This window comes from Nuphar pumila, chromosome 3 (assembly GCF_984573655.1).
Source record: "Nuphar pumila chromosome 3, dmNupPumi1.hap1.1, whole genome shotgun sequence".
Classification (NCBI taxonomy): Eukaryota; Viridiplantae; Streptophyta; class Magnoliopsida; order Nymphaeales; family Nymphaeaceae; genus Nuphar; species Nuphar pumila.
In genome coordinates, this window is record NC_143251.1 from 132,332,266 (window position 1) to 132,354,744 (window position 22,479).

General features: G+C 36.5%; 1 protein-coding gene across 4 annotated transcripts in view; it reads left to right on the plus strand.

The window, feature by feature from the left end:
• The first annotated feature begins 5,057 nt into the window (after window positions 1–5,057).
• LOC149843878 (zinc ion binding protein) overlaps window positions 5,058–22,479 on the plus strand; it is a 67,823-nt gene continuing 50,401 nt past the window's right edge. Inside the window, exons 1-2 of one of the 4 annotated variants that reach the window (XM_090000124.1) lie at window positions 5,058–5,232; window positions 14,674–14,777. In XM_090000124.1, coding sequence (XP_089856250.1) covers window positions 14,695–14,777 — 83 coding nt within the window. In that variant the 5' untranslated portion in view covers window positions 5,058–5,232; window positions 14,674–14,694. Of the gene's footprint in view, window positions 5,233–8,598; window positions 8,832–14,332; window positions 14,388–14,673; window positions 14,778–22,479 lie in introns of those variants that run through there. The other 3 variants (XM_090000127.1, XM_090000126.1, XM_090000125.1) reach the window with 3 other exon arrangements.

Below are 22,479 nucleotides of genomic sequence, written 5' to 3' on the forward strand. Positions count from 1 at the left end.
TGTTTGAACATCCACGCATGTGCAGTTTGCTTTCATCATGTTCAGTTGCTTTCTAGATTATACTTTGAATTCTGGTGGATTTTAGATCTATCGATTTGTATGTAACCAGAGCTCATTTTAATTTGAATTTTTTACTGCAACATCATGCATATGTCTTCATGCTCTTCACCAAAAATCAGATCATTCTGAGTTTGTTTGACCCACTTTAAAAATCGAGATTCAAAACCTGTTATTTTGCACCGTCAGGATTTTAGCAGAATCAGAACCAACTTGCGGGAGTGATTTCTCCCTAACCAGAGATGATCTTTCTGATCCGTAAAAATGGTTGTTTTCTAAATACCAAATTTTAGCGATTTTTATGGTGTTTTCATACCAGTTTTGGGTAAAAAACCATAACCTTGTCACCCTGTGTCATTTTAACGGCTCAGATTTTGATCCATTTTGTTTGAATTTTATTTCCCTAATGGGAGATCATTTTTCAATTCTGTAAAACGAGTTCTTTTCGTTTATGTGTCTAGTTTATCCCTGTAAATTTTCAGAATTTTTCATTTTCAATTATTATTTTGTTTTGATTAAATACCAGAACCTTGTATCCAGATTTTATAAATGTTCTCATTTTGGCCCCCATATCATGATTGTTGTAGTACTTCTTCAACAAATCGCTATTTGATTGACAATATTCTTCAGCAAATCGTTGTTATGATTTTTTGGGGTCTCTAATGAGTCTCTACTATGATTTGTAGTATTTTTGGGTCTCCAACGAGCCTCACAATGATTTATAGTGTTGTCTGGTCTTTTAACTATGATTTATAGTGCTTTGGGGTCTCCAACGAGCCCCACAACGATTTGTAGTATTTTTCAGTCTTTTAACTATGATTTATAGTGTTTTTGGGTCTCTAACGAGACTCACAGCGATTTATAGTGTTGTTGGACCTTGCTATAACGATTTGTAGTGTTTCTCGCTAAACACTACAGCGATTTGTGATACAAATCGCTATCCGAATCACGATCAACTTGTCAGGGCCATATCTCCCTAACCAGAGATCGGATTTCAAATCCGTAAAAAGTGGTGTCTTCGGTATTAAGTCTAGTTTGTTAACCGGTATCTGGTTAGGGATATATGGCTCTGACAAGTTGGTCTTGATTCGGATAGCGATTTGTATCACAAATCGCTGTAATGTTTAGCGAGAAACACTACAAATCGCTATAGCGAGGTCCAACAACACTATAAATCGCTATGGGTCTTGTTAGAGACCCGAAAACACTATAAATCATAGTTAAAAGATCAAAAAACACTACAAATCGCTGTGAGTCTCGTTGGAGACCCCAAAGCACTATAAATCATAGTTAAAAGACCAGACAACACTATAAATCATTGTGAGGCTCGTTAGAGACCCAAAAATACTACAAATCATAGTAGGAACTCATTAGAGACTCAAAAAAATCATAACAACAATTTGCTGAAGAATATTGTCAATCAAATAAGGATTTGTTGAAGAAGTGCTACAACAGTCATGATATGGGTGCCAAAATCAGAACATTTATAACATCTAGATACAAGGTTCTGGTATTTAATCAAAATAAAATAGTAATTGACCATGAAAAATTCTGAAAATTTACAGGGATGAACTAGACACATAAACGAAGAGAACCCGTTTTGTAGAATTGAAAAATGATCTCTCATTAGGGAAATAAAACTCAAACAAAATGGATCAAAATCTGAGCCATTAAAATGACACAGGTTGACAAGGTTATGGTTTTTGACCCAAAATTGGTATGAAAACACCATAGAAATCGCTGAAATTTGGTATGAACAAACTAGATTTAATTTAAAAAACAACCCTTTTTACGGATCGGAAAGATCATCTTTGGTTAGGGAGAAATCACTCCCGCAAGTTGGTCCTGATTCTGCTAAAATCCTGACGATGCAAAATAATAGGTTCTGAATCTCGATTTTTAAAGTGAGTCAAACAAACTCAGAATGATTTGATTTTTGGTGGAGAGCATGAAGACATATGCATGAAGTTGCAGTAAAAAATTCAGATTAAAATGAGCTTTAGTTACATGCAAATCGATAGATATAAAATACACCAGAATTCAAAGTATAATCTAGAAAGCAACTGAACATGATGAAAGCAAACTGCATATGCGTGGATGTTCAAACATGAGATCTAATGCCTTAAAATATGAATGGGTAAAAACTTTGAATCAGACTCCACAACTCTTCAAGTTGAATGATGCTACCCACGGTGGGAGGAGCCCCCAAACCCCCCTTCTGTAAGGGCAAAAACTCTAAATCAGACTCCACAACTCATCAAGTTGAACGATGCTACAGTTAGTGTGCAGGTCAGTCGGTGTTTGATGGAGAAATGTTGGATCATTTGTTGGATGTGCATAGACGTAGAGAGAGAAGGGAGAGAGAGTGAGATGAGGTTTTACCCCTCTCTTGTAAGGGTAAAAACTCTGAATCAGGATCTACAACTCATTTAGTTGAATGATGATACCCACGCTGGGAGGAGCCCCCAAACCCTCCTCCTGTAAGGGTAAAAACTCTGAATGAGGCTCCACAAGAGTCAATGTGCAAGTCAGTCGGTGCTTGATGAAGCAATGTAGGATCTTCTGCTGGATGTGCACAGAAGCAGAAAGAGAAGGGAGAGAGAGAGTGAGAGGGTTGATGTTCATGGCCTCCTCCAGGGGAGATTTCTTTCTCGAATAATCCTGCAGTGCAAAGACTGGGTCTTAAATAATCATCTTTGGGGCACTTAAGTCTTTTCAAGAATTCTTCCTTGAATTCTTCTCTAGAGAGAGAGAGGGTTTTACAGTGTTTTACGGAGAAAGAAGAAGAAGACTTTGAAGAGTCAACATCATCCTCGACTTTCTTGATGGAGGACATGTTTGTCCTTTTTTTTGAACTGTTTGTTTTTTCTTTTTTGAATGAAAGGCATTTTTGTCATTTTCTCAAACCACCACTTTATGAGAATAGCAATAAAGGGTATTTAAGTCTTTGCAACAACACCAGAGTCCGATGCAAAGTTATGTCAACATACACGGGAATACGAGCCCCATGTGCTTGTATACGTGGTGCTCATTCAAATCCCCGAACACAGACGTGGGATTCGGTGAATCATCGGGGGGGGGGGAACATACACCACCCTCTCCCCTTTAACAATGTCCCCGTTCCTTTCCTCTATTCTTTAACCTGTTTTTCCCTTGTCTAATCCCGATAGTAGTTTTCTCGTCCATGAAAACCTTCAACATCCAACCCAACTTCCACCATTCTTCTTCCTTAAACCTTCATAAAGAGGAAAAGGAAAATTCATCTGCTGCCAAAACTTTTTCACTAAAAGACCTAATGGATTGGAAAGGATGGAGAGACTTAACCTGTTCACAATCACCACTGGTTGCCCTAATGCTTAGACAGAGAAGAAGAGATCGATGAAAACTCTCCTGGTTATAGATTGAACGAGTAGAATAGGTGAAGGTGATTTTCTTTTTCCTTGTGTCTACCACCGTTGCACGTGGAAGGAAACCACGTTTTTTTTTTTTTTGGAAGTATTTGGGCTTTCACGTTGTTTAGCGACGCATCACATAGATCAGCTATACTTTTTTTTTCTGTTTTAAAGATTTGATGATTTTAATCTTTTGGATCTCAACCTCTCTAACGTATATTTTTTGAGAGAAAAGGTAAACTTAATTTTATTAATGTAGAAAGGCAAGAGCGACGAGAGATCGACCCCAGCCTGGCCAGAACAGAAGAAAAGCACAGTAGCTGGCCTGGACCATCCTTAAAGGTCCTGTAGTTAGGCTCCCTCCCACCAAGCTTTGAATAACCACCACTCTTAACGTATATGGTTGGATAGAGAAAACCAAAAGATGTGAACTTACACTTACTGCGAAGTATTTGAAAGTAGCAGTCCGTATGTCAAAAAAATATGGGTATGTCTCGAGATGCTGCATGACATTTCTTTGAGAAAAAAATGGCATGAGGATAATACTAGCCAAGGACCCTGACCTGAGGTTTGGGACTGCTCACCCTGACCAAAAGTATTTGAGAGTGTGTGTGTGCGTGGTAGCTGCTTAATCCATAGGTGCTTGATGAAAACACACATTTGTTGTAAAAACCTATAAATTTTTAAGAGAAAACAAATAAAGGAATTGTTTTATTTTGAGCTAAAAATATACTTTTTATCTTTTATTGTAAATTTTGTATGTTTATATGTTTAATTATATCTGTCTGACAAAAAAAAGATAAATTGGTCATTTTAATAATTATTGTAAATAAAATATTATTAAAATATTCAATTATCATGAAAATTAATCATTTTAAAGAGTCACAAACTCATCTAGGTATTTTAAATATCTTTTGAACTTAACTAGACTGTTTGGTGATTTTTGAAACAAATCTGAATAAAGGGTATTTTGGTCATTATAATCAAAAGTAATATTTAAAATATTTAATCTAACAATTAAACTAATTATTTTAGTAAATTATGACCTATCGGGGTGTTATTGAAGTGTTTTGGACATAGTTAAATGTATTTTGATAGTTTAAGAAGAAATTCTATAAAAAGAGCATTTTAGTCATAAAATAATTTATGAAAAAAACACTAATCAATAAATTGCTATTTTCAAAAATATCAGAACCCTTGAACTATTTAAAATTAGATGACTAATTAATGCGAATAAAATGTAAGAAACTCTTGCAAAAATAAAATATGGGGATTTAGAATGGATCTGAACTCTATACTGGTTGGATCCAATCAGAATCAAACGAAATATAAAGTTTTACGTGTTTTACACGATAAAACAAAGATTTCATGCTAACCTAATGGTGAATTTTTATATATTGGTTAAAAATAAATTGTATTAGCTAATTAGGTTAGATTCAAGCTATTTTATTTCTGTTATTATTATTATTATTTATTTATTTTCTTTATTTTATTGACTTTTCGTTTGGGACCGAACCAGACCCAAACCGGGTCCGATCCGAACCCCAAACCATTCACTCAATAAACAAACCCCAGACCCCTTTCTGGTTCTACTTTCTTTCTCATTCAGCCAAAATCCTCAACTCCTTTTCTTTTCTTCCCTTCTCCTTCTCTCCTCTCTGCTCGGGCGTCGATCGAAGACCAGCCTCTCCCTGCAGCAATCCGACGCCGCTGACTACCTTCACTGTCTGTCCTTCTCGTCGGACGCTACTGCCACAATGTCAAGACCCTTGACTATTGCCAGGTAACCTTCTTTCTCTCTCCCTCCTCCTCTCTGCAACCCTTGTTTTTGGGTCACCAGTGGTGGTAAGAGCCACCATTACCCCCCTCCTTCCAGCGCCAGCCATCGGAGGTGCACCCGCCTACTTCTGGTTTCTACCGGAAGTCACACGGGTGTCCAGGTTCTGTCGGGAACAGAGCCACCGCCCAGGGGTGACTCTCTCTCTCTCTGGGCATTTCCCCTTACCTCTGTTGTTCCAGTCGGGTGATTTCCCCCTTCGTGCTCAATTTGGAAATTTGCCACATAACCACCTGAGGCCCTTTCCATCGAGCTTCCCCTTGTTCGTGGTGGCCTCTCTATTTCTCTGTTCTCCCTGATTCACTTGACCTATGATGTTTTCCCCTGTTTCCTTCGGTGTTCTGCCAAAGATCGAGATGAGCTTGAGCTCGACTCTCCCATCGTCGCTCGAACCTAGCAACTAGGAGTAGTGTGCCCCCTCGGAGGCTCTCAGGTTCCGATGACAGAATTGATGCCTGTCTATGCTGCTCACAGGTGGTGTCTGCCTTCGGGTTGCTGTCTACGGTTCCCCACCCGAACCACTCTACGACCATGTCTGGTGTTGCATGCTGCCTGAGATTTTCAGGCCAACTGAACTCATATTTGAGGAAACTCTCCGTGAACCTGATTCCATCCTCGTGTCAGCCTTTCTTCATGGTGGGTTTTGCCCCTCTTGCATCCAAATGATACCAACTATACTAGGCTCTCACATTGCTCGAACTAACACAGCAGATGTGGGATGCCAAGAACTTGATGTGTGTCGCCGATCCGAGACAGAGATGCCACTTTTGAATTAACCGCAGGGGTGTCCCTCACTCTGATAGCTCTTCCCTGATATATTTTATTGTTTTAGATTTGGTTCCCATAGGTATATAATAAATTTTATTGAAATCGAGTGCCTTGGTTTTCATGCCACCGTGGGGGCGATGTTTTGGGCAGTGCGAAGACTTGTGGAGATACTCCACACAACTGTCCAATCTTGTTTGGACTTGTCAGGGTATTGCTTTGCGGTTTTGCCAACCGAATTACTGATTTACGTTTTGATTTTTATCACTCATGTGCGAAAGCATATTTAGATGAAAGTTATCATTGTTTGTCCAACACTATAGCTCTCTCATTGTGAGGGGACGACTAGCTATTTTGTGTTGTTTTTTACGAAACTTGTTAGATTTTGGGTTCCATTACTTCTTGCATCGCATCGCAAAGGTAGGATTCCTAAATTAAATTTTAGAATGTAATTCATGTTGTATGATAGAAATCTATAAGTTATTTTGCACGTACATTGAATTCGTAGCACAGTCACATTGCTAGAAAATATTTAGAATTGTATTATATTGTCAATATGATTCTACGTTACAGGTGCGTAGCTAAGCATATTGCGTGATGCTTGATGCTAAGAGAAGAAAAAATGCAAATATAAAAGCATGCAAATCGAGTAAATACCCATAGTAAGTAGTGGTGCAAGCGCATCATAGGTTAATTACTTTCTTAATTGTAACACTCTCCAGCTTACATACTCACTCGATTAGTTGTAGATATTTAGGACTGGTGATAATTGTAGTTCGGAGATCATGCTGAGCATGATTTGAATGTATGAGAATAAAAGTGATTTTATTTTTGTAGTTTAGAGATCATGCTTGTCATGATTTTAGTTAGCGAGATATTTGAGTATGTTTGTTGCAGGTACATGTTTGATATTGCCTTGTAAAATGAATGGTTGAATGAATTGATGTGTTGTATTAAATGCTTGCATGAAATTATATTTGAATTAAGTATGTTACGCATGTTAAGATTGTATCATGAAAGTATGTCTAAAATAAATATATCATGCTTGTGAATATGTATGCATTTTACTGCATATCCTACTCATTATGCAATTATGATGTGATGTGTTTTGCACATGAAAATATGGAATTATCTATGCATGCATAATAGTTCATGTGAAAGCATCTTGTGTTAAGCATGTTGAAATCAAATCATGCATGAAAGCACATTAGAATTGAATCATGCATAAGAGTATGTAAGTTTGAATTATATAAGTGGCATAGACATTGATATCATGCATGAGAGCATCTAAGTTTGAATTATGCAAGTGGTATAGACTTCGATATCATGCATGAGAGCATGTAAGTTTGAATTATGCAAGTGACATAGACTTTGATATTCATGCATGAGGGCATGAGAGGGTTCTATGGTGAGATTATAATGTTTGGCTTTGACCTATGACTTAATAATAAAGATAACCCCAGACCATGGGTCCAATTGAGGCGCCGATGAAGCTGGGCTCTCCGAGATGGCTGAGTTTGTCCCGATCTCTTGTCCTCTTGAGAGAGGGAAGGGTGGTACAAGCCTTATGGGATGTGTATTTTTGAAGGCTGAAAATGCCTTTTGTCCCCGTCCCATGGAGGTTAAGGGATATATCAACCAGTGAGTCCTAAGTGACAGTACCACAACTCTACAGAGTTAGAGATGCATGCTTGATTTTTCGTCAGAAATTTTGGTTTGGCGTAGGCCAAGACCTAGGACCATGGGTCTATTTTCCCAACCGCTACACTACAGGGTTGAATCGCTCAGAAAAAACCCAGTTAAGTTATAGGATGACTAATAAAATACATAGAATAATAAATACCCATATGGTTGTTTCTGAATGTCTATACCCTCTGTTGTACTAGATGGGTTTGAATAAACAAGAAAAATAATTAATTAGATTTTTAAGATAACTGCTTTGATATGCGTAATCATATATTGTGAACATATAGAGACTTCTAAGGTTTTGCATGATTATTGCATACGAGTTTATTATATGTGAATGAAAAAAACATGTTTATGATTGGTCATGTGATTTGACCTGTTGTTACAAGTCAAGGGCTTGGTTGATGCACATGAGGTGCTTGTGTGTGTGTGTGAGGCATACATGAAGTGTCAAGATAGGACATGTTCTATTATTATATTTGAATGCAAAGTGCATAAATGTTATGAGAAAAAATATGTGAATTTATAATTAAAACAATGCATTCCTTAGTCATAAGTTGGACATGAACATGTTTCTTTTGAGCATAAAGAAAGTGAATGGTTGTGTTGCATGAGAGATTGCATTTTACTTCACTTCGAAGCATGCTATGAATTGCTCACTTTTATACATTTATGCAAATGTTTGTCATGGATGTGAATGGTTGTAAAATTTAATGCCATTAATGAAAATGAATTTGATTTAGAGTTTCATGCATACAAATAATGTAATTATGAATGCTATGCAATGAATGATGATATATGTGATTGAATATCATGTTCTTGTTGTGATGTGGATTCTCTTGACTCTCAATTCTAAAATGATAAGAATTTCACTTGATTGCATCTTTTTAACTTGAATTACATTCTTCACGTTTAGTTTTGGTTTTTTACGGGCATCTGGTTGATGGCCTACAATATTTACAGATAACCTCGTGGAGGATTGAAGTGAAACGCAGGTTGTTGTGTGGCTGAAGGCTCCACTCTTACCTAGTACGGTCTCTGGAGGACCCATGCATTTTGGGAGGGTTATAAACTTATCAAGATTTGATTTTCATGTATGGATCTGTAAATTTTAAGAAGCGTAATATTTTGGAATGAGAAGATTTATGAATCATGTCTTTTTATTTTTGTAATGATTATGCTTATGATTTAAAATTTTTGAATTCTTACGTAACTACTCAATTGTCTTAAACCTTAAATAAGTGTCGGCTTTCATATTTTTGTATCTTTTTCACATGTGTGCATCCTTAGTGTAATAAACGCAATCGAGATATGTTTATGGATGATTGAAATGTGTTCATAGATGAACTTGTGGGATATTACTTTAGAGACTCATGTGTATTTTTATAATAAATAAAAAGTTTTAATTTTTTCTCAAAATTTTGGGTTTGGAAGAGTTTTAAAAAGGTTGGATTTTTTACCGGCGTTATATTTGCTGAGCATTCATTACACATATGATAGATGCTCAACATACAAACATACTAAAAAAACTCAATAAAGTATAAAAAATGCCCTTTGACCGCAACTTTCACTGCTTAAAAGCACTGTTAATGTAATATCATGCATTTTTCTATCATTTAAATTCTGAGGTTTCTGAAAAAATTGGCTAAGTATTTTAAAAGTTGGTAGAAATCCTCGATTTTAGGTGGAGTTAGCTGAGTCTGGGCGTGGCCCAGGACCCATTGATAAGATCTAAACGAGCCAATTAAGATTTGGTAAAACTTTTTATTTTTGACCTTTAAAATCGAGCAAAATTTGAGTTAAAGTTAGGCAAAATTCGAAGGTGAAATTCAGGTAATATATCATTAGATGCGTCTCAAAATTCTAAAAACATTGATATTTTGTTTTTCTAAATTCGAGCTACAGTTGGTTCAAAAATCATATTTTTTCAAAAATGACCACCTCGATATGATTGATTCTAGATTGGATCAGTTTCGATCTAATCTGTATGATCAAAGTTGATATGGATTTGAACCCAGTCTCAGACCCATATTAATTAGGATCTGGTATAGGTTGAGATCCATATGGATATTGGGCATGGATATGGATTTAGATTTTAGATCCGGATCTAGATCTAAAATTCAAGCCCAACTAATTTAAAGTTTTAAATTCAATATAAAGGTTTAATTGAGTGAATTTGCAAGTTAAAAAGACTCCTAGAGAGTGGAGATATTTTTTTTAAATTTATTAGTCAATAAATAATTGATTAAATATATATATATATATATTTAATTAATTCTACAAATTTATTTTTTTTAGATATGGTAGAATTCTATAATTGTGGAACTCTACCTATTTAAAGGGATTTTAGAGGGGGCGTCATCCTCTAGAAAGACCTAAATGTAATTAAGATAAATAAATAAAAAATAAATAATAGATAAAGAAAAAGTAGTTAGAAAGATAGATAGAGTAACACTTGCAGAACTTTATCCTCAGCAGGAATGAGACTCTAGAGGGGCGACACCCTCTAGAGGATCCCAATCCCTATATTAATTCAAAAAAAAAAAGCTAGAAGAAAGAAAGAAAGAGAGGAAAAGAAAAAGAGGGAGAGAAAGAGAATCATGGGAGAGGAGAAAGAGATAAGATGAAAGGAAGGAAGAAGGAGAGGGGTCTCCTTCCGTTTCGGGCATCCGATGAATATTTTCGGTATTTTTCTGTTTCCAATCGAAGGTATGAATTCTTCTATCGATTCAAATGGAAAGAAATAATTTAAATCAGATTTATGTGGGGATCATAGATGAAAAATAATGAATCCAATTTTTCTTAGGCATGTTCAATTACATGCCTTAATGCACGATGGTGTGAAACATGATTTTTTTATGAAAACATGGTTGGTTTCTTTTATTTATTCATGTTTTAACTATTGTTTTCTTCTTAACATAATGACTATATATATAGGGATCAACCATGCATTTGGATATTTCAACGCATTTCCGATTTGAGTTCAGATTTGACCCATACAAGGTCTACAACAAAAACATATATATATATATATATATATATATATATATATATATATATATATATATATATATATATATATATATATATAACTATGCAGTGGCTCACGTATAGTGGTCTGATTTGGATCAGATCTGATCCAAACCAGACGTGTCGCTGATTTTCAGCATGCTACTATTAGTGGTGACATATTTAATGTGTTTTAAGACTGTCATTAGGCTTTGCAAAATATTTCTTATATTTGTCAATTAATTGGTGTACTATTAGGATGATTATCAAGGTTGTTTACAGGCTCAATATATGGGTTGTGGTAATGAGAATCAGAATTTGTTAAGCTATATTATGAATTGTAATTAAAATTAATGTTCTCTAAACTGATATGTTGGTTGCGATTTGTGATCGGATTGATGTATTTTTGGTCAAATTCTCGCCTAGAAATGGGTCTGATCAGATTGTATCCAATCTGTTTCCAGCCGAAAGTCATCATTTTAATATATATATATATATATATATATATATATATATATATATATATATATATATCAACTATCAGACATTTCTGCATGTAATGAAAAATCTGTTGGCTGGACAAATAGAAAATATTTAGAGCCAATTTCTGTAAGGATATATAACAGAAGTATTTTGCAACATCATTAATGTTATATTAACGCCATATGAAGATTGACCATAGTTGTTTTTTTTATAGAAACTATATTTGGAAGTGGTTAGGTTGATTTAAAACCAGTTTTTATTTTTGCTTAAAAATCTGTTATACTACAGTTTTGTTTTAGTTTAGAAATTGTTAACTATATATGGCAAATCTGGTTTAGATTTATTGTATTTACAGAGGTAAATCTGGACAGACTTGCAGGCCTTCGTTAGTGGACAATCTTGATCAGATCTACTGCGTTTATGTAGGTAGATTTGAACGGATCTGTCACTTCATTTTTCTTTGACAGATCTTGCCCATATCTGTCCTGGCAGTTCTTCTTGTACTGGCCTACTATCTTGATGTATTGATTCTCCGAAACCGAGTTCACAAAATCAAAATTTGATGTGATATTTCACTTACCTGTGTGTGACTATTTAGAAATCTTTGCACAGGAAATTTTAGTTGGTTGTTAACAAAAAGAATCAAAACAAGAACTCGTCATTAGTGCTGATTTGATAAAATCCATGTCTTAATGCCTGAATTTATAAACCGACCCCGTGTGTGTTGAGAACAAGCTATTCATGTGTTTTCCTTTTGTCATTAGGTTGTTTGATGCTGCCATATAAGTTGGCATCAAAACAACCTTGACATTATGATTTTGATCTATGTTAGCATTATGTTAGAAAAAATATGGTTATGCTGTCTTGAATAGACTGAATTTTTATGTCCTTAATGCTGCCAGCCGAGTTACTTTAATGCTTATGAGTGTGTTGTTTTTTAGCTTATATGAGTTGTTATAGGGCAAAACAATGTTGCACATTTATGTGCAACATTGTCCGCTGTCTATTATCATTGGTTGCATGTTTATGCATGAGAAACATGTTGCCAACAATCTGCTAATGATGTCCTGCGCATGGGGTAGCATAATTATGGCTTGGTAGTTATGTTTTGTATCTCGAGCATGCCCGAATTCACAAAAGTGTTTATTGGTTATGTATGCTTATGCAATTGAATATCATATTGGCATAGATGTGCATATCATGAACACATAAATTATGAAGTTATTTTGATGTTGTAGATCATGTGCATGAAATGAATCATAAAAGCAGAAATGCATGTTACAAGTAAATGTTTATATGCATATACAAATTGTTTTATATGTATATTCTTCATTGTGTGTGAATGAATGTGCATTGTGGACATGTTTTAATAGTTATGTGTGTGCATGTTCACTAAGAATTTTACGTAAGATGCATCGGTGGTCAGATATAAACCACTATATGTCATGTGGGTCAGGAGCATATATAGCTCTAAGATTAGTGTTATGCATTGCAAAATTTACATTTGAAATTATTGGTTTTCTAAATTAATTGTATTGTTAAAATTGTGGCGTGCTAGGTCCCATGTTGTGTTTTGCATGTTGATTTGCAAAATAATTTTTTATAAAAAATTTGACTTTTGTTAAAAAGATAAAAGAGATAAACAATGTAATTAATACTTTTTCTTTCTGAATGTCCCTTTCATAGTATGAGAATCCTGGATGACGATTTTAGAGAAACTGTTGCGATAATGCCTCTGAACTCGATATGGTGGTTCGCCTCATTGCTACGATTTTAAAGAGTTTTCAACTATTTTGCCTGAGGATGGTGTTGTGGATATAACTGTTGTTATTGGTATACCAAGAAAGTGACATCAGTAGATGTTGATTTCTCTAGTGTCTCAACATTAAATATTGATTTTTAATATTCTGATAGATGGTATTGATTTTTTATATCGGTCGAGGAACAAGTGTGAAACTCAGTAATAAAATATCAATTTGTATGTTAAGCTACAACTGAGAACCTATCTTGAACTTTGAGAATTTGTTGTACCCATTTTGAATATCCACGGGTTTTAACGAAAAGTGAAACTAAACTTATGTGCATTTAATAGGGACATGATGTAAAAGCCAACTCTGATAATAACTTAATAATTTATTCATATATGTGCATTGAAATAATACATAATTACTCTTCTGCATTAGTTCATGGATTCTTACTTGGTATGTTTCATGTGAGATGTTATTATTGCATGATAATTGCTTTTAAATGCTTAAATGATAATTGAATCATGAGATTTATGTAGTTATGTTTCTCTAAAAACTTACATGAATTTGATTTATGTTTTTTTGCCTATTTGGATTTTTAGAGGAATTCGTATAACGAATCTTTAATTCTTACCCAGTACTTCTTATATTTTTCACAGGATTTGCAGCTCTGTGATGAGGACTACTGTTGTGACATGCGTTTAATTAAAACGTGGTTTTGTGGTGCCATAGGTGACAGTCAAACAGTTTCCGGCACCTGCTGCCGTTGAGTGAAGCTGTGATTTTTTTAGCCTAGGTGGTGGTGAAACACAAACTTTTAAACGTTAAGCATGTATCTGCAAATACGCAAAATAAAATGAGCCGTGGATTCATAAATTGCTATAAACCGTTTTTAAGTTTCCCTAAATGCGTCGGAGTCTCTCTCTCTCTCAGGGCGTTCCTGTGACTGGAATTCCTCTTGAGCTCGAGATGAGATTCCATGAATCTCCGTAAATTTTGAGGTATGTTTCTTCACTGCTCAATCTCCAAGATCGTACGCCTAAAGAATTGCTTCCTCAATGTCTCCACCTTCACTACTCCTTTAAACCAACCCTAAGAAACAAAGATGCAATGGTGCTTAGTGTTCATAGGCTTCATTTGATTCATTTAAACACTACTTCCGATATTTGGTGCCTCAAAATCTTCTCTAAAAAATTGTTTGTTGTTTTGGTTTTGTCCTTTGAAGTAATTATTCTATGTGTACGTCTTGTACAAGTTGTGGGATTATTGCAGTTTTGTTGTTTTTAGCTTTTTTCCTTTTTTTTTGGGTACGTGCCTGTTTTGATAGTGTGTGCTTAAACTTTATCTAGATAAAGTATGGGTCAGGAATCTTTTATCTTCGAGGGTTGGTGCGATAGATGTGTATGTATCAATGTAAGTGAGTTTTCTAAGGTTTTGTTGAACATGTGATAGAAATTTCATGGGTTCCTTTACCATCCGACTGTTTGGTTCATGCTGAATCGTGTAATGAGAAACAGATTAGATTGTGTGCATTTTGAGTTTGTCTTTGATATGTTTATGTTGGCCACTCATTGAAAATTGATAGCTAGATTTTGTTTTTCTTGTAAGGGCTTGATATGATGTCATGGGCGTAGCCACTGAGAATTTATGTTTATTTTATACTCTGAAGGGAGGAAACCTTCTTATTTGTTGTATCCAGCTATTGTCCTAGGTGTTAAGAATGGAGGCTCGAGTGAAGAAGGCATATTCTAGTAAACTGAGTGCACTGAGGCAAGAGAAGCGTATAGATTCTCCTCTTGTAAGGTACTTGACATAATTATACTTATTTGGTAACATATGTTAATTGTTGTTTTTGTTCGTAGCCTTGATTTCCTGCTGTTCTCTTGGTTACGACATGCTCTTGGCAACTTCGCTTTTTTTTTTGTTTCTCTGTCTTTATTGAAAGCCCACATAACTGAGTGAATTTTACGCTATTACCAACTAATTGCTGATGATTTTTAAAGATAACGTAATACAAAGAGAAACAGTTTGAAGTCCAGGCGTATTAGTTATAAGGGGTTTATCTTAAGATCCTTATCGTTTAAAATTGTGCAGATACCTGTCAAGCTGGCATGAGTTGCATATTAATGAGTGTCATTTGTATATCACATGGAAAATTTATAGAATCTAACCCCATAATAGCACCACACGAGACCTAAAGTACCTCTTCTAATGCCGGTCCCTCCTTTCATGTGCACATGCAAAAATGGTTGAGGCTTTGATAGGAAAGACCAATCGTCATCAACATGAGAGGAGTGTTCTGAGATGCTGGGAATTAAGAGGCTTTAAGACAGAAAGTCTTTGGAAGCGAGTGTTCTGAGAAGATACTAATGACAGGGAATGTGGCGATTAATCTCATTATTTTTTATGTGCACCTTAACTTTTGGTTATATGACAAAATAGTGACACTTGTTGTTGCAATTGAGAAGGCATATAATCAAAGTGTGGGTTGTTAGATTTGTAAAAACCCAAAATGCTTGAAGACTTTCCTTGCATTATGCTTCTCTAGGCTATTGTGATCTGAAAGAAGGAAACCCTAATCGACAGTGAGAGAAGAGAAGAGAGGGAGAGAGAGATTCCAGATGAAGGAGGGTTCAGTCGATCGTGACTGCCCTCTCATTCTATTTAAAATAAAGTGTAAAACATTAGGGTACGAAAATACCCTTTTACAAAATGTTAATTTATAATACATGAACTGGATCTGGACCCGATCCATTACATAAATGGATCGGGTCAGACATATACAATGAAGATAACAATGCCTTCTTTTCAGCCTCCCTCAAGTTGTGCATGGTGTTGGACCATGAACAACTTGTTCTTCAAAAACCAAAATCTATCCTTTGTTAACCCTTTAGTGAGGATATCAGCAACTTGTTCTTTAGTTGACACATACATGGGCTCAATCTCTTTGTCTTCAACCTTTTTCCTAATAAAATGTTGATCTATTTCAATGTGCTTTGCTCGACTATGGTGAATGGGATTGAATGACATGTTGATGGCACTTTGATTGTCACACAACAACAGTGACCGAGCAATCGGCTCTCCCATTTCAATCAGAAGATGTCTTATCCATGTACCCTCGGCCGTGGCAGTGGCCATCGATCTGTATTCAGCCTCAGTGCTCGATCTAGCAACCGCCTTTTGTTTTCTACTGCTCTAGGATACCAAGTTTGGCCCAATGAAGCTGCAGTAACCGGATACTGATCGTCGTTCGTCTGGATCCCCCGCCCAATCAACATCAGCATAAGTAACAATCTCATGGCCCCCGCCTGGATCTAATTCTTCCTTACCTTTGTATACCAGCCCATCACCCACTGTACCCTTTAGGTAGCGAAGTATACGTTTGACTGCCTCCATATGTGACACACGAGGTTCATGCATAAACTGGGATACCTGATTAACCGAATATACTATGTCGGGTCTAGTAAAAGTCAGGTATTGCAACATGCCAACTAAACTGCGATACTTAGTGGGATCTCCATATATGTCCCCTTCTTGCGAACTCAATTTCTGATGAATGACACTTGGAGTTGTTAACGGCTTACAATCTGTCATGCCTGCTCTGCCGAGAATGTCCAGCGTATATTTGTGTTGAGTAAGGGTAAGTGTATCATTCTTGTTATCAACTTCTACTCCAAGAAAATATCGCAACTCTCCCAAATCTTTCATCTTAAATCTCTGATTTAATAACTTCTTCACCTGCTCAATGTGGCTTTTACAATTCCCTGTGATGATGATATCATCTACATATATCAACAGAAGAGTAGTAACTCCTTGTTCATTGTGAATGAATAATGAGTGATCCAGAAGAGACCTAGAAAAGCCATGCCGTTGTATTTCTAGAGAAAAACTGTCGAACCAGGAACGAGAAACTTGTTTCAAACCATAGAGTGCTCTCTTTAATTTGCATACATATTTTTTGGCGTCTCGTTCTGCATACCCAGTGGGTTGTTCCATGTAGACCTCTTCTTTTAAATCCCCGTGCAGAAAAGCATTTTTTACATCCAGCTGGCTCAATGTCCATCCATGTTTAATGGCTAGACTCAACACAATACGAATAGTCCCCATCTTAACAACAGGACTAAAAGTTTCATCAAAGTCTTGGCCTTCCTCTTGTGTGAATCCCTTGGCTACAAGGCGAGCCTTGTACCTTTCGATGCTCCCATCTGGTTTATATTTTATCTTGTACACCCATTTTGACCCAACGACATTTCTGTTCAGTGGTCTAGGCACAATCTCCCATGTGCCACATTCATGTAAGGCCTCCATTTCTTCATTCATTGCTTCTACCCATCTTCTAGAGCTCGCAGCTTTTTAGAACATAAGAGGCTCATCCTCTTTACTTATGGATGTCAAGAATAACAGAAAATCCATTGAAATTTTTTTATAACTTACCCACCTGTCAAGCGAATGTCGAATCCGTGAAGATCTTCTGATATCCATTTGCTGCGAAACGGATGATCCAGATGGATCCGTGTTCGTACAAGGAATGAATGAGGGCTCTTTCTCTCGCCGAGTGTACACAATTCCCTTATACCTTGTTGGCTCCAAGTCATATGTGACAGTTTCCTTCGTTTGAGTCTCATTGGCTGAATCCTCATGTGGCTCATTCTGACTGCAATTTTCTGGACAGTCTACTGTACCGTTGGAGAAGAGTTCTGAATTTAACCATGGGTAGTATACCTCAATGCTGGAGCTTGAGTTATCAGTATCCACCATAGTTGAATTAGTATCCTGATCAGCAAAGTTCATTTCATCAAAAATAACATTCCTTGATATTTTGACACGCTTACTCAGGGGATCATAACACCTGTTACATGTTGCCCCATCGTTTTCCTTCAGCGAATATCCTCCTCGTGCGAAAATCCTTGACATAAACAAAAGAGGGAGTAAATTCGACTGAAGCATTAGCATCATCAACAAGTTTTGAGACAGAAACAATGTTCTTTTGAATATTAGGAGCATGGATGACACTTGGAAGTTTAAGAGAGGATTTTGACATGTGTATAATGGCATTTCCACCTGTAACATGAGTAGCTGCTCCGGAGTCGACATACCAAATTCCTTTGTCATTTTGCTTCATATTTAATCCTGCCAAGGCTGCCAACAGTAACTCTTTTACTTCTCCATCCTTTTTAGTCTCTGCTTGTGGAGCTTTCCCTTTGTTTTGGGGATTAAACCAACAATTCGCTTTAATGTGCCCTTTCTTGTTGCATAGGAAGCAGGTGGGAATGGGTCGTTGTCCCTGGACATTGGGTGTTGGAAGAATGCCACGACCTCCATAGTTATTTCTCCCTTGGCCTCCTTTTCCACGAAAAGAACTTCCTCTACCTCGACCATAACTCATTCCCATAGCTAGCACATCTTGTGTTCCGGAATTCCCATGAGAGGTTTCAGAGGAACCTTTCAGATTCATCTCATATTGCAATAATTTTGCACGAAGATCTTCAAACTTTGGAAGTTCTGGTAGACATAGTAAGGTTGTCGTCATAACATGATAGTCTGACCCCAATCCACTCAAGGTTTGTTGTACTTTATCTTTTTCACTGACAAAACACCCAACAACCGCCAACTGATCTGTGATGCCTTTCATTTTATTCAGGTATTCCATAATAGACATGGAATCTTTCTTCAGCATTTGAAATTCTCGCTTAAGAAACATAATTCTTGCCTCAAAAATTTGTGAATATGTTTGAACTAACGTATCCCACAGTTCCTTTGCCGAACAATCAGCAGGAAGAGCAATAAGGACCTCCTGTGAAAGAGTTGAAGTGATGTATGCCACTAGCGATTGATCTCTCTTCATCCAAGCAACATATTCTGGATTCTTGTGAAGAACAACAGATTGTTCTCTTTTATCGTCCGCCTTTTCTTGCGAAAGGAATTCTGGAGGCGGTGGAACCGATCCATCCAAGTGACCAGAGAGGTCCTGACTTTTTATAAACGGAATAATCTGTCTTTTCCAGGTTAAGAAATTGCAGTTATTCAATTTTTCAGAAACTAGTTGACCAAGAAAACTTGAGGACAGACATGATTGCCCGTGAGTAAATTCCATTTGATGAATATGCTTGAACTGACACTTAGGTATGAAAAAAAAAACAAAGAACTCGGCTAACTTCTTCAGATGAGGAAAGACAGATGGCTACTAGCAGACAGTTCTGTTTAGAATCAACAAAAATACAAAGTAGTAGAAAAAGAAATCACAGATTGACAGTGATTAGCAGGTAGCAGGGAAACACATATTCAATGCACGGAAAAAAACAGCAGGAAAAACAACAGGAAGGAAATCACAGATCAAGAGAGGCAGATTAACAATGATTAGCAGGTAGTAGGGAAAATCCCAGATTAACTGTAGGAAAAACAACAAGAAAACAGCAGGAATTAAACCACAGATCGAAAGAGGATCGAATTTTCACAAAGGAAAGGGGGAACCTGATTTTATTAGACACAGATTTTGTTGTTAGAAACACCCTGATGAAAGAATCACAGATTGATGTTGTGATTCTTTGAGATTCACGGCTGATAGGTCCAGAAGTTGGTAGAAGCACACTGATGAAAGGTCCAGAATCAGGCAGATTCACGCTGGGTATTCACGGCTGGGTATTTGATTCACACAGATTCACGGCTGATGCTGTGATTCTTTGAGATTCACGGCTGGTAGGTCCAGAAGTTGGTAGAAGCACACTGATGAAAGGTCCAGAATCACGCAGATTCACGCTGGGTATTCACGGCTGGGTATTTGATTCACACAGATTCACGGTTGATGAATCTGGGCTTTCTTCAAGATTCACGGCTGATAAATCCACTCTGCTGACGCTGATGGACTCACGCTGGGATTTGCTCACACAGATTCACGGCTGATGAATCTGGGCTTTCTTCACACAGATTCATGGCTCACGCAGATCCACGCTGGGCTTTCTTCACGCAGACTCACACAGATCCACGTTGGGCTTTCTTCACGCAGATCCACGCCTGGCTCTGATACCATGAAAGAAGGAAATCCTAATTGACAGTGAGAGAAGAGAAGAGAGGGAGAGAGAGATTCCAGATGAAGGAGGGTTCAGTCGATCGTGACTGCCCTCTCATTCTATTTAAAATAAAGTGTAAAACATTAGGGTACGAAAATACCCTTTTACAAAATGTTAATTTACAATACATGAACTGGATCTGGACCCGATCCATTACATAAATGGATCGGGTCAGACATATACAATGAAGATAACAATGCCTTCTTTTCAGGATCACCATGGAAAACATGAAACCTTATGCTTGCACAATGTTTAACCATGCCGCTGCGTTGCAAATAGGGTTGTTTGCGACCTGACACCCGACCCGAATCTGAGTCTGTTAGGCGGGTTTGGTAGCCAAATCTGGATTCGATTAATAAACGGATCCAGGTTTGGTATTAATTTTTGCATTCAAACCCGAACCTAAGTCTGACTAAAAACCTGACCTGATTAAGTGTAAATACCGGATTTTAAGCTAGCAGAATCTGGGTTTGGTTTTATTTTTTTTCCATCTGAGACCGAATCCGAATCTGAATCTGATTAGGCCAAACCGGATTAAGTCAGACTTGGTAATGCCTAGCTCCAACCCGTTTACATCCCTAATTGCAAATCACTGGGGAAATAATAGAAAAATATATCATGATCAGGAAAGCTTTATATACTGATTGTTTCTAGTGCTAATCTGATTGAGGTGGTGCATTAGGCTGGGTTGATTTAAAATAAATAAAGTTTCCAGCAAGTTATTGATATGGTGTAGGATCATTTAGAGAATTACACCTATATTTCAGCTTCACATTAAGCTTCTTGAGGTTACAATAAGTGTGATCAATCGTCAATAATCCATATTTTAGAAATAATATCAACCAATATTTCTTCTAGGAGAAAAGGTTACCTCTTGATGAATGTACATCTTAATAGGTAACAATTATCAGTGCCCTAAGACATCTTAAAAAAAGGATTATTCTTGGTCTTAACTAGATGAATTCTGTGAAGGATTGTTCTTAGTGAGATAACAAAAGGAGAATGATGCTTATATTTTGAAATTTAGCCAAATTATAGTGACTATGAAAGAAATCAATTTGACCTTGAGTTTCCCATCTCAGCTTGTAGTGCTTGGCTGTAAACCTGGCTGCCATGCTTGATGTGTTGAATTCTGGGAGAAGGAATAAGTAGAAGGGTACAGACAGATTTTGTAATCCAAATTGTTATATAAAAGAACATTAGGTGCGTACAGTGCAAAAGTTGATCCTTGTGTAAAATTAACCGCAATAAGATTGTTAAGAATGATCATAGTGGTGAAGATGGAGATGTTTCATTCAGCAGGATTCAACATTGCTAGATCTACCACTTGGGAATGCATTTGATTTTGTCTTTAATCTACAGTCCCACTTACATATACATATTTGGCCTTCTGTAAAGTTTGATGGCTCTTAGGTAACTCTTGCTGCATAATCAGTGAAGAATACACAATATTGAGAGCAGTGTCCATGCAAAGATTGCACTAGAGAACGTTCCTGTGTTCATGAATAAAGTGCAGCATTATAAAGAACCACCAGAATCAGTACCCTCATTTATAAGCGGTAACATTTGATGGTTGCAATTGTCCCTTCTGTTACAGAAAAACACTTCCCGATGTCTGCAGAACAAAAAATACTTATCTCAGTATCTATATAGATCATGTCAGAATGAGGTGATAGAACTTAATATTACAATCCCCCCTATTTCTGTTGACCTTTTGGTGTTTCCCCTTTTGAATTTCTTAACAGAAAAAAAGAAGTTAAAACTTCAAACTTAACATGTGCATCATCTGAGAACTGATTGATCGAAAGGATGTGGTTTTCTTATGACTGAGGAGTTGCAAGGACATAATATAACTTGAATATAATTCTAACAGATTGAAATTAATGCAACCTAGTTGTAAGTTGTAACTTTAATATACAATTGTAATAGGACATGCAGTTCCAGCATTTATCATCATTATAGAACTGTCTTTGTTAGTTGTACTATATGAACCCCCTTTTGCAATATTCCGCTATCTACTACAGTCACTGGAGTGCCATCGTTCATTCATCAGAGCAGCTGCTTGATTTTGAAGTTTAAACTGATTAAAACATTTTTTGTGTTCTTTAGTCTTCTTTCCATACATCTATTAATTCATGTCTGCATTTCACATTTTTGAAAAAAGAAAAAATCTCCGATTTCTTCGTCAAGATAGATTATCTTGAATGCGTTCAATATTTTACTCAGATGAGATAAGAGCTCGACAAGAAATGGGTTGCTTCACAGAGAATTCCATACTTAGGGATGGTGGCTTTAAAAAATGTGGTTCCTACTTGTTGAGATTTTCTCTCTTAGAAATGACTAATTTTTAAAATGTTTTCTTTTTTGGGTTCTGCTCCTTTTTTCTTTAAGCCGGGGGTTCTCAATAGCATGTGTTGTTTCAGGTATTATGTTAAAAA